At 37.9% G+C, this 13,408-nt stretch overlaps 1 protein-coding gene across 4 annotated transcripts in view; it reads right to left on the bottom strand.

Moving 5' to 3' along the window:
* PPP1R9A (protein phosphatase 1 regulatory subunit 9A) overlaps positions 1 to 13,408 on the bottom strand; it is a 134,148-nt gene that overhangs the window by 9,439 nt on the left and 111,301 nt on the right. For 3 of the 4 annotated variants that reach the window (XM_082289006.1, XM_082289004.1, XM_082289005.1), the window contains exons 12-17: positions 11,595 to 11,752; positions 10,732 to 11,032; positions 6,518 to 6,605; positions 6,341 to 6,418; positions 3,023 to 3,221; positions 316 to 435 (exon numbers count right to left, since the gene is read on the bottom strand). In XM_082289006.1, coding sequence (XP_082145132.1) covers positions 316 to 435; positions 3,023 to 3,221; positions 6,341 to 6,418; positions 6,518 to 6,605; positions 10,732 to 11,032; positions 11,595 to 11,752 — 944 coding nt within the window. The remainder of the gene's footprint in view (positions 1 to 315; positions 436 to 3,022; positions 3,222 to 6,340; positions 6,419 to 6,517; positions 6,606 to 10,731; positions 11,033 to 11,594; positions 11,753 to 13,408) is intronic. The other variant, XM_082289007.1, reaches the window with a different exon arrangement.

The following is a 13,408-nucleotide window of genomic DNA, read 5'->3' as shown; positions in this document are numbered from 1 at the left end:
CTATGTCTATATCTATATCTCTATATCTATATCTGTATCTATGTCCATATGTACATATTTAGAAAAAATTTATTAGCACGTGTGAGGATACAGCATCTCTTAGGACACCAACTGCATTCCACTTCCCTACAATAGTACCACAGGCAAATATTTTAAGTCATTATTATATGAACAAGAAAAATCTTCATTTAGAAACCAAGATTAATTTTCTTCTCCAATCCTAAAACCTTTCCTTTATTATTTGAGTAATCAAGTGAGATGCCACAGGAAGAAGTAAACAACTATTTCCCAAATTAAACAATTTCATCAGCATACCTCATCTGATGACAGTGCTAAGGAGTGCGAGAAGCCTGGTGTTTTAGGTTCTGCTCCTAAACCACTCAAATCAGCTGAGCTTGTGCTGCTGGGACTGAAATCATCATTGAATGTGAAATTCTGTGGAGAAAAAGAGGAGTAAGAATGAATAAATTATTGCTTAGGTGCATCTAAAAGGGAAATTTGCTGTCTTCCAGGTTGGTACAGCTCAGGAGTGATTTCAATCACTGACCAAGCCAATCACAATACACATGAGGAAGCCTAATGTTTTGTACTGTCACTATTTATAGAATGCACAGTATTTTTTACCACTCTGTACTTCATGAGACACCTTTGCCAGCTTAATGCCTCAACGAATAACAAAGGTGACTAAAAGCAATTTCCAGACACTTAAGATGCTGGCTCTCATCCTGGAGCTAAATTACTGCTTCTGCAGGTTAATCACTAGCATTTACTGTCCTCCAAACACTTAGGAGAAGGGTAGCACAGGCAGTAGCACAAAGAACAGCACAGAGAATTAATGAACAGAGAGAAGTGAAAACTCCTATTGAAAGAGCAAGGAGAATATCCTGTGAATCCACTTCTGAGTCCCAAATAATCTCCTTGAAAAGTGAAAGGATCTTCCCTATTTGCCTATGCCTTTAGAAAAAACCTGAAATTGAAAGCAAAAAGTATCTTTGGATATTGAATGTTATTTACTGAACTAACAACCATAAAACAAACCCTGTTTTTTCTTAGCAATGCAATGAGAGACATCACATCTTACGGCAAATAATAGCAAAAGCAGGCACATATTTTTCAGGAATACAACAAAATTACCATCAGAATAAGACAAAAATATTTCACACTAGAGGGAGAAAAATGAAAAAACCAAAATATATAGAAGATTAAGGACACCATGATATTCCATTTAACTTGAATATACACTTGACAATACAGAGTCCTCTACTCTATACTCTAACATCTAAATGAATATTAAATCCAATTAATCTTTGACATTCACTTTAGAAAGTGAAACAATAAAAACAACACTAAATAAGGTATCCTTCTATCTTCCCCTCAAGATACTTGTCCTATCTTTCCTGAAAACATGAAGACTTCCAAAAATATCAAGTGTTGGTCCTCTTACTTTTGCCAGAAATCCAGCTAGATATTGGTATCATGCTGTGCTTTGAAAGCCTGAATACCAGTATAGAAACTCTTAATTTAAGAGCCTGCAAATTTTACAGAGAACATTAAAATATTTTTGTGATCATTTTTCTTTCACCTACGTTTAGAATTCCTGTTCTGTTTTTCCCAGCTCTTTATAGAGAAGAAGAAAATCTGAGCAGCTTCCTTAGCTGCTTCCTTAGCCCACACAGCATTCGTAGGCCAGGAGTTCAACAGGTTTACCTCCTGTTGTGTGAAGAACATGTTTTTCTTTTTTAAGTACTCTGATTTTTCTTTCACCTCTATTTTGTGCAAGCTTCAGCTTTACAATGAATATAATCTTTTAGAATTTAGTTTTCTATAGGAAAAACACAATAGATAGCACAAAGATAGCCAAGGCCTGGTAATAATTAGGATAGTCCCCCCAACCTCAATCTAATACTGTCTAAAAGGGTGTGCTTCTTCTCCCATTTGAAAACTATTTTTAAACAATGTTTTTTTAAATACACAAATAGGATTTACGGGTCAAAAAAAATTTTTTTTCCCCAAAAGAGAAGAGGTAAGCAAATAATTGCTCTTCAATCTTCAGAGATTTCCTTGGTGGTCTTCTCTATCAATCTGATTCAGACTGCTGTAGGCCTTGTGTTGCTCTCCCTGCCAGGTAACACAAGAACAGCGATGACCTTGCATAGCTTAGTGCACCGCAGAAGTAATCACCAGCTTTTGGCATCAAAAAAGTAAGAAATGCCTGTGGAAATTGCTATTATGAACATGCATTTGGTGGCAGAAGACAGAGAAATTAGATTTCTGATTCATATTCCTGTACAAAGTTGAGAACCGTATCTGCTTCTTTTTACAAGACCAATATAAAAAAATCAACTGCTGTAAGTCATAAGAAGTTACAGGCAAAGAAGTATTTTCCAGAAGTGAAAATAAACATGAAAAAGCTAAGTATATTACTAAGTATATAACTAAGGGTTATTTAAGGAGTTATCATGCTGAAACATTCATGCACATAGAAAGGAATCACACAGATGTATTAAATTGCAATAGTTCATATTTACAGTTCAAGCATCTTCATACAGAGAATTAAATCCAACATCCAGCATGCATGACAAACAGATTTCATTACTGGGGGAAAAACGGCAGATGACTGACAGCATACAGCATTTCTTCACTTGCAAACAACTCATTTGAACATGGGTATTCCCACTACCAGTCCTGAAGAATGAAGAAAATAGCTATAACTGAATACACAAATCTAGCATTTGTTCAGTGGATCCAAATGCTAATTTCCACTGGCACCACTTGCTTTTGTTACGGTACAGCACACCACAGTTAGTTTACTGAAATAATGTACATTAAGACAGAGTAAAAAAGGTAGAACAGGGAATGGTACAATGACAGAGATGTTCTGTTTGGATGAGCTGTTACCGTACAATGAACACCATGCACTGTTTATTGTAGTAGTCACATATTGGCCCATTCTTTTTTCCAGAATCACAAAGCCAATTATGCTACTCAACACAGTGGGAATAAGGTAGTTTTTATTTTCTACCTTTGACCCTTTTTTAGCTGGGCTTAAATTTTCAGAGGAAGGTTCAGTTGAGCTGGTAGGCGACGGCAGGTTGCTAGAAGAATTGGATCCCTTGCTGCTCTCTCCATACCATGTGAATGGTACACAGTGTGGGAGAGAGGAGGATCGCTCTGCTAAAGATTTAGTGTTTGCTGATTTCTGAAGCATCTCTCTGACAGTCCTGTTTAAGAGAAAGCAGCAGGAATATGTATTTGATTATAAAAGTAGGGAAAACAAAATGCCACAGAGGCAGTTAATTGTAGAAAGAGTGACATTCCCTGTAACTGTGACTAAAGAACGGAGTGGCATGCAGCTGGTAGGGGCATGCCTGAAATCTCTCTTTCAGCAAAAGAAAAAAACATGTTCTTTTGAGTCTTTTTCTAACTCAAGCTTTCTTAAGACAACATACACCCAGAAAATGGAGACAGATGCCAGCTGAAAATGCCTATACTCCCACTGTTGGGATGAGAACCAGCTCCTGTCAAGAAGCCACATGTTGTGTTCATGCATTTCTGAGCCCCAGTGGTATATCAGCATGATTAAATCATTAGACTCAGCACTGACCCAAGCGGGCCCTGGTTCCCAGTGAAGATCTGGCTTGGATTTTGAGCATAGGCAGAATGAATCTGATGCATCTGTATCCATCTATGGAGATGTTCCTTTGTTACAACAGCTAAATATACATGAAGTACTATTATCTTGCTTTTAATCAAGTATTAAAAATATTGATATAGAAAAATGAAAGAAACACCTATGGGAGTTTATCAGCTTCTCTCTTTGTAGTAACAAAAGACTGCAGTAATCAAGGCAAAGGTAACAATTAAAACCAAGAATGCCTAAATTTCATTTGCTAAATATGTCATTTGTACAGTATGTAAATTAAAAATAACTATGCAAAGTGTCTGCCTCCAAGAATTTATGCATATGTCATAGAATCATATTATTTACATCAACATATATATTACTGTTTCAGAGCATTAAAATCCCAGTGCTCTTAGCAGCCATGTGTAAATGGCACTAAGGTAAATATCCCTCAACATCCACCTTCTGGACAGCTTCTAAGTCATTACTAACATCATCACTAGACCACATATATTGTGAAGCCTCTTTTCTGTATGGATGAAAGTGAGGTTGTCAAAGAACCCCCACCTATGGAAGCAGAAGGAGAATCCTACTCCATTTAGCAACTTAAAGAAAGATAGATGCATCTGACCCAGTCCTTTACTTCCCTCTCATCCGCTAATCTTGCTTGAACATAGAAAGTAAACACAAATGTTGTTGCCCAAATCACCTAACTTCAGGCTGGGAGATAGATGCTCCTTACATAAATGGGGGATTTTTTTGTATCTGTTGCATTAGTGGTAGTTTCAGGAAATAATTTGAGATTTTATTTACACATCCTGAGTGCTGCTTTCTGGAAATGGCAAAATAATGCATGCAACACTCATGTGACGACATGATTAATTCTACATCAATCAGTTATTGTAATGGACATAATTATAACAGGATGCTGTCTTTTCATCATCTTCCTTTTTTCAAAGAGCTTATACAGCTTTGGACTTGTAGAGAAAACATCCTCACATTTCTTCTGAGGCAAATTATTTGGCATTAGTAACAAAAGAAGTGACAATGGCTGTTTAAAAAGTTATGCTGAAATAGTAACACCCCAGTTTACAGAGGTAGAGTAAGAATTACAAATGCTCATGAATTTCTACTTTGAAAGCAAAATTAAACTCTACTTTTAGCAACTGTAATTGGGATGTTGAACTGCATTAAAGAAATATTAAGGAACAACACAAGTGACTGATTTATCATGTGGACTAATAAGAAACTGATCTCTATGCTGAGATCTGCTCTCTCTACGGAAGACACCTATGGGATCTCACAAACATCTGTAACATACTGTGTTGGCATAAGGCGTATTCGAGTTCTTACAAACTAGTATATGTTCATTTCCCCCAGCTTGTGGCTTGGTATCTAAATGCTGCATGATGTCTAACACCCTGCTAAGAGCACTAGCTACCTCACAGCCTCATGAAGTGCAGAGATTTGGCTTTAACAAACCTCTCCCTGTCACCAGGGAAACCCAGCAGCGAGCATCACTGACTCCATGTCACGCTGTGAGCATACGCACTGGGACAGGTTTTCTGACACCAGCAGAGAGGTGATGACTGCTGCCCAAGATCACTGAAGATCCTGCCAGATATTTGCAAAATACAAATGTACAAATGTATGCTGAGACAGAACATTGAACTTCAGTACAGTGTGCCTGAGGAAGTAAGGAAGGTTTCTTTTGCTTTTCTGATTTTATGGAGCAACACAATGTACTTGTCACTGGGTCTCCGTATATCAGACTGTCAGTAGAACTGCACAAATGGCTACACACTGATTTACCACCACAATGGTTTTTTGAATAGCATTCAAACTTTGCTTTCTTCCAATAACTCCTCTATCATGTAGGTTTTTTGCATTGTTTTATATGCAGAGTTTTTGACTTGCGATGACCTTTCTAGACTTTTGGAACATATTAAGTTTGCTTAGCTCTTCTGACTTTGTCTTTCATACCTAGAACCAACTATCATGCTGTGATCTTGTCAGACTCCTAAGTATGTAAGGAAAGGCCTTCAATAAAAATCTACACTAGCTTTTGTGGAGAAGATTGCCTACTGTCATTGTGAACATTCATTTATTTATTCAGATGTTGGTGATGTGGTCTCATCAGATCTTACAAGGAATTCACAATTCCTTGCCTGAAAATTGTTGATGTGACATGCTGTCAGCATTTTTCCTATTTTTCAACTTAAGATGTTCATCTTCAGGAAAAAACCCCTTCTGAAAGCATTCCTAGTGTGGGTGCTGCAAAGCTGCAGTGAACAGCTGCTGCCCAACCTTGCTCTGAGGCTTTAAAAAAAAAAAAAAGTGGAATTGTGTCAAGGTTTCTGGTTCATGGATATTATTAACTGACTGGGTGCATCTTGTAGGGCTGCTCTGAGAATCTATTTCTGCAAACCCCATTAGTGGATGCAACAGCAGCAGTGATCGAGTTAGACTTGGTGATCCTTGTGATTCAGCTTGAGAAATTCTATGATTCTATGACATTATAAATCTCCAAGTATTTTTAGATTATATGTTAGTCTTTTGTGAGCCAAGGAATCTAGGTTTGTAAGATCAGGTTATCTCAAAGCTTAACACTTATTTATGAAGTCAGTGGGACTGTTAATATTCCATCTGCTAGGATGATTAGGTTTTTCCAATGTTTCTGGCACATAATTTCGTGCCTCCTCAGTCTCTCACCCATACCTACTGCCATAGGTGACCCTAATAGCTTCTTTCTCTTTCCGCTTCTTGCCCTTGTTTGAACTCCTTCTCAAGGGAGCCCTACAAGAATATCAGAAAAAATCAGGAAACATCTTTGAAATTTAATTTTCAATTATTTTAATGAAGAAGAAAAAGTATTTTAAATAACAAAACGCTTACCCAAGATCTGCAAGTTTTCGCTTTAGTTTTTCTGTATGCCCCATAGTAGGGCTAGTTGTTCTTGCTGCCTGAGCACTTGTGGCACCATCTAGGATACATTTGTACATGGAAGAATGTACATTATTAATTTTTAATTGCTACTTTCCATCAAGAACACTTTGTGCATCTTTTCATAGTTAGATACCCCTACATGTACATGTGTGTGAGTACACAATTTAATTAGGGGAATTCTCATTTTTAGGAAGATGGTGTGAACAGGAATAAAAATAAATACTTTCAGAATTCAAAAATACACAAAGATCTTTTTTTAATTAAAGAAAATAAGAAGTTAATATTGGTTGATTTTTAATGAATATGTAATAAATTGAACAACATGAAGTATTTCTAGGCAAACATTCCAGTGAAACCATTTTTAAACTCAGCAGTAGTTTGCTTAAGTTTATTTTTTACAGAATTCATTTGGTATGTGTGCTTTATTTCCAAAATGACTCCTAACTTCTTTTTTCAACTTTGGAGCCAAGGGTACCTTTTATGATGGATGTGCTATGAAACAGTTAAGCAGTTTAGCCTGAACATCTTTGTTAAATTAAATATCTCACCTAAAATCTAACCATTCTGAATTTAAAACAAAACAAAACAAAACAAACCCCAAAAAACCAAATACCCCCCCCCCACAAAACCTAAAAGTAGTTTAGTTAATAAATTTGCCCTAAGGCATCTATCAATTTTTGATCTCTTCTACAAATGCTATTAAACCCTAAAGAGGAAACAGCCTGCAGTACCTATAAAGACAAAACAATGAATCTGAGTCTGGCAAACATCCTGTGAAATCTATATGGAAGCTAAAAGAAAACACACAGTAGTTTAAAAATTCAGACACAGTGACCCTTAAACATAAAGAGCGTCCCCAAATACCCTAGAGGAAGCAAATGAAGGTCAGTCATTCATGTCACTTGTGGTTTGGTGGCTTTTGCAATGTGACCTCAGACATACAGTAACTTTAACTGGAAGCACTGCTGGGTTGTAGATTTCTCCTACTGTTGCTGACTTAAATTAAACGCTCAACATTAACCCAAAGTACCACAGCACTATCACAGGATAGTCAACTATGTATATAGAACTTTGTGTGTTGCTTCATAGATAATACCTGCCCAAGTTTTCATTTGAGCAAAAAATTTCATGTGCAATTAATTGGTTCTTAAATCCTTTGAAAAGCTGGAAAATAAGCCCTTTACAATACCCACACTCTAAAAGCCATACTGTTTCCACCAACACAAGTCCTTATGTTAAAAAAAAAAAAATTCAAGAACTAACGAGTAATCTCATTCCAAAAAAGAAAACAAAAAAGGTAATATGAAGAATGACTAAAGGAAGATGAAGTTGCCTAAGAAGAAATCCATTCCCCAAGGAGGTCAAGGAGAACTTTAGGCAATGCACACTCTGCATCAACCCTACACTGTGCATTCTTCTTTCCTCTTCCCTCTTAAGGTCCTTTCACCTTTAATGCACTCTTCTCATTTAGCCACTGCCAAAATTGTCACAAGAATTAAAACTTGCAATGTTTATTTTCACACTAGCTATTCACAGGCAAGTGGGGCTTCAGGACAAGGGGCAGTGGGTTTTTTTGGGAAACTTCTTAGTGAAAGTCAAGAAATTATAAAGTACACTGTTTTTGTATACTTTTTAAATTAAAGCATGGAATTAGATGGAATTTTTGCTGCTGCAGTAGAAAAAATTAGTCTGGAGAGCTCAGCAGCAATACATAGCAGCTTAGCAGCTACTTGGAATGACAAATTTCTATTTGGGCTCTTGTATCCCTATGATCCCCCTCCCACACAGCTGGGGCCATCCTTTAAATAATGATGACTTGATGAGGAAAATATTTGTGCTGGCTATGGGACACAGTGGAAAATGGATAGGCTAGGCCCCAAAACCAGCTTCAGTGGCAGAGTGGATCTGAATCTAGAGGGTCTTGCATGCAGGAAGTACTCAATGCTTGGCACACGGCAGTGACCAAGAACCAGAGCCACAGGTGCCCTGCCTGGGCAGGACGGGACTTTGGCCACCCTGGATGGGTGCATCTTCCCCGACTCCTTCCAGTTCTTCAGAGAAGGTAAGGGAAAGCTGGTTTCTCAGAATAAATCACACAGAAGCTGTTTAATCCATCACTTCCAGCCTCTAGCTGAAAGCTGTGTGGCTGATGGATGTGGAAGACACTAGACCTCACTCCCCTGCCCAGCGTCACAAAGCACTTGCAGCAGCCTAATGTCAGTGAGCACTGCCCACTGCAGTCACCTCGCTGCCTTATCAAAGGATGATGCTGTTGCACAAACCAGGCAGAACAGAAGAAAATAAAGTCATCACATATACATGAAGAATCTGCTCATCATTTTGCACTGAAACTAATCTCATGCCACTTCAGCCCTTCCACAACACTGCGGGATCTCTTACGAAAAAGAAAAGACAAATGTGAGCTTGCTAAGGCTCATTTTTACTACTGAGAGACTAACCCATGGACGTGTGTGTCCATACAGGTGCTCTCTCTCATCTCTAAAAAATCCCACCTGAACACACAAAACAAATGCAATGTCTCTTTTTATTTTCTGAGCTGTATGAGTTTAACAGCCAAATTAACAATCATTTAAAATAGCATTGCTGCAGCACTTGTTGCCAAACAACTGCAGTAGGACGTTCATTTTTGTAGGACCTATTAAATACTATTTTTTCCACTCGAAATTAAATTGCTCTGGTTAATTCTAATGTATTACTCAGCAAAACCTGGGCACCCCCAAAAGCATTGGTTGTTTACTTAACGGTCACAGTGAGGAAAGTATTACAGCAATATTTAGACAGAGATTGTTTTTCAAATCTAAAATGGAGAGAGTGACACGGGGCAGAATGCAATGCCCTATTCCTTGCACTACAAGGTTCATTTCCACTAATTTTTATCAAAGTATTTTTCATACATCAGTTGGAAATGCAGGATGTAGGATCTCCCTGACAAACCAATCATCTATTCAAGCTGAATTTGTAAAGTCACATTCTTATGTTCACACCCTTACTTTTACTTGCAACACTCAAATATTGAATTTAACTTGGAATCCCTAACAATTTAATCTAGTTGCAACCAGCAGTTTCAGAACTCATGTAAAAATGCTTGCAATATATTAACCTATCCTAAATTCAGTAGAGTTCCATTACTCTGTCTTTTATGAACCTGTGTGAAAGCCCTGTATAAAGATGAAGAAAAAACAGGGTTTAAATCAGTAGCAAGTCTTTTCAGACACACAAATATAAATCTTCAATAAATTGTTTTTTTCAGTTAATTCAAGCAAGCCAACCTCCGTTATGAACCTACCTAGACCTCCTCCTGCAGCCCTCACTTACAAACAATTTTTATTATGTATTTTAGCTTATGTGACAGTTTGAAAATGCAAGGTGCATATCTAAGAATTCTGAAGTAGTGTCAAATGCTATTTCTGACCTGAAAATGCATCTGAAAAGGACAGCTCAGTATTCTGTGACATATCAGATTGTTTATTCTTATAATATACTGGTATCTGAAACATATACCTGAACTACATATAATTGCACCCTGTTTTATCCATCTAGCATTTAAAGAGTCTGAATTAAATTAATAACAATGAGGCCAATTTCCCTAAGAAATTCCTTTGGTTTTTTTCTGTAAATGAAAATTCTCCAGACACCAACCTCTCATTAAACCTAGACTTTGCTGCCTCTCAGCAATTAAAAGCTACAATCTGTTGTTCTTGCTTCACACGCCTTTCCGCACCCTCCAAAAAAATCATCTAGCAGAGCCAAAATCACATTATTTGAGTAAGTACACTGTGTTAAGCATGTTTCTAATATGGACGTGTCCCAAGGTCAAATAACACTTTTTTTTTGAAAACACAATACAACATTTTCTTAAAGGCAACTTCCCCCTGTTTTTTTCAGTGAAAAATTTTTTGTCTTTCCAAGAAAGACAAAAAAATAGAAAGTAAGCAGTTCCCTATCCCATTTTAAATGTTTTCCTTTTCTTATATCATCATACAAGGGCATTCTTAAGTTTTTGTCTTCTGGGTAGGCTAAAGAATTACAAGATGTTGACCTTCTAGTAGCTAAGGTCCTACTGCACAACAAAAGGTCATAAAGCAGATAGATGAAAGTGAGCAAAATGATGCATCAATTTATTGTAAAAGAAACAGTAATACCTTTATCCTGTAAAACATTCCTGCCAGCTGGGTGATGCAAAGGAGATGCTTCAGAGCTGTGCCCAGATTTTGAAGGAGAGGAAAGTGGAGTGTCTCCCTGAGCATATGGGGAAAGGACACCTCCTTTGTGGTGCTGTTCTTCTTCTTGGTTTTCAGTTAGGTTGTCAAGTGAGATTGCTGCACTGCTAGCCACGGGGGAGAGGGAGGAAGCACCAGAATCTGATGCTGGTGAGGATGCTCTCATGCATAAGGGCAGTGGTGATTTTGAAATGTGCATGGGACTACTGTAACTGTGTGATGGCTGTTGGTATAAGAGATTATAGAGCAGGTTATACCACTTAGTAAGCAAACAGAGCAAGATTTACTTTGAACATGCAATTCTTTTATTCATTATTTAGCTTTCTATTTGTATGAAATACTGTAGCAATTCATGGCATTACCCTTTGATACCACACACAGTGTTGTTTATTGGTATTTGCTTTCAGACAAAGTCAGAATAGGACAAAACAATGAGCAAATATTGTATCAATTGTGTTAACAAATTAACAAATAGAGAAACGCACAATTCAAGCTCCTGTCACCTCCTGCATAAATGAAAGGACCCGCTCTGCATTGTAAAGCACATATAAATCAAAAAGACCAGGATTCCAGTTAAAACACAAAAGAACCACAAAAATGGGTGTGCTGACTCAAAAGGAGACCAGACTGGCACATCACTCAAGGACATTCACAGCATACTGGCCACAGAGGAATAAATACTGCCTGTGCTACAATGAAAGGATAAAGACAGAGGATGAAATTACTTACAGGGGCAATCTAGCACTCCATAGGAGGCCTGAAAGATAGGGTAGAGTCCTTCTCACCTTTCGTTCCAGGCTGTCCTCCCCATCAGTTGAACTGATGCTATCATACAGCCGCGTTCTGGAAGGCCTCTGCCGCCTGTTCTTCACTGAGAGCTGAGCTCGAGTCTTCAGAGCTTTGGAGTCCAGTCTCTCTGTTTCTGGAACTGCTTCATTGAAATCTGTATGGAAACATGATTTGAAGCTGTTTAACTGAAGGATCTTCTACTACTTTTTCCTAACAAAAGGAATTGTTGTACAAACAATTGCAAGCACCTGCACTTTGCAGAGAATCATAGAATCATTTAGGTTAGAAAAGACGCATTTTACTTGTACCTGTATCTTCATAACTCCTATATTACCCCCAGAAAAAGTTATTTGCATAAACAAGTTTATCTGTACAGATTCAGCAAAGGCATAGCAAAGAATCGACTGCAGATATTTAGGAATTCAACAAAGTATTCCCACTGTTACGCAGACGACCACACAAACCCAGCTGTACCAGCCCAGAAAGCAGATCCACTCGGACTCCTTCAAAGGGAGTTGCATGTGCTTGTCCTGCAGACGGTTCTCCTCTATCAGGGCATAAACATCATTAGGTGATACATGAAAACTGGGTAAGTATTTCATATAAAAAATGGAACAATGACACCATCTTATTTGCCTGGCTTCAAAGACACCCATTTCCTGAATGTCTCGTGAGCAAGGTATACTGAACATTTCATATATGACTTGCCTCTACAACTAAAACTAATACAGTTGCACCTGTCTTAGCTATCAACCATCCACTCAAATGAAATCTGAGTATTGCAGCAAATCTAACATTTTACAAAGCTGCAGTAACTAAGACTAAAAACATTTTAAAAGGTCTTTTTTTATTTTACACCAGAAAGAGAATAGATTCTTTATGGTGTTAACAATTTTTTTTAACTCTCACAATAAAAATCAAATAATCCATTAGATTGATTTACTTGTCTACATACTGCATTCATAATACACTAATCAATTAAAATCTGATCTTAGAGATATTTTTTGCTTTTCTTCTACACATAAGAGTTAAATTTTACTTCACATGATACTACAGAATAATTAGCACTGCCTGACTTGCAATTATGCTTCTGCCCTAAGTACTCTACAGGATAACTACACATTGTGACGGCTTGAACTGCTTGTATTTGCTCTTCCAGGGATACACACTTCCATACATCCCTTTGTTTCATTGTTGAAATTATTCAAACTATCAACACAGGATTGCAAATGGTATTCACAGAAGTGCTCATATGGGCCTTCTTAAAGCAAAAGACCATCCTCCACCCCATCACTGGTTTTGCCCTGCTTTGTTGCAGTGGAACTGGGCTGCTGTCAGATGGTCTCTGCCCCAGACACATGTGCTGCCACCCCCAGTCCCAGCTCCCTCTTCTGCAGAGACTGGCTGGCCCTCACAGCTCCCAGCACAAACCCACAACCTCACATGATGCTCTAGAAATCTTCCAACCCACTGGGAAGTCTGGAAAATCTCTCACATAAAAGTCATAATAGTTTTTATTTCACTCTCAGAGTCAATGTCATGAGACTTTCATCAGACGTTCAACCACTTGACTCCAATGTTCTTCCATCTGAATTATTTCAGTACCACTGTGAAGCAGGAAAGAGCTCGCCTGTACTCCCACTGTTTTTTCCATTAGACAGGCTGACAGAATTTAAAATCTCTTGTGAACTGATGCATCCCTGGGTATCCAAAGTCACCCAGAAAGTACAGTCACAAAGTGGCTTGAATGGGAACTTGCACAGAGATGTCAAAGTCTGAGGCTGTGAAAGCTGGCCTCGGCACTGAACTG

This window comes from Coloeus monedula (genome assembly GCF_965178545.1).
Source record: "Coloeus monedula genome assembly, chromosome: 1".
NCBI lineage: Eukaryota > Metazoa > Chordata > Aves > Passeriformes > Corvidae > Coloeus > Coloeus monedula.
The sequence above is the reverse complement of the archived record's forward strand: the minus strand, read 5'-3'. Positions and strand labels throughout refer to the sequence as shown.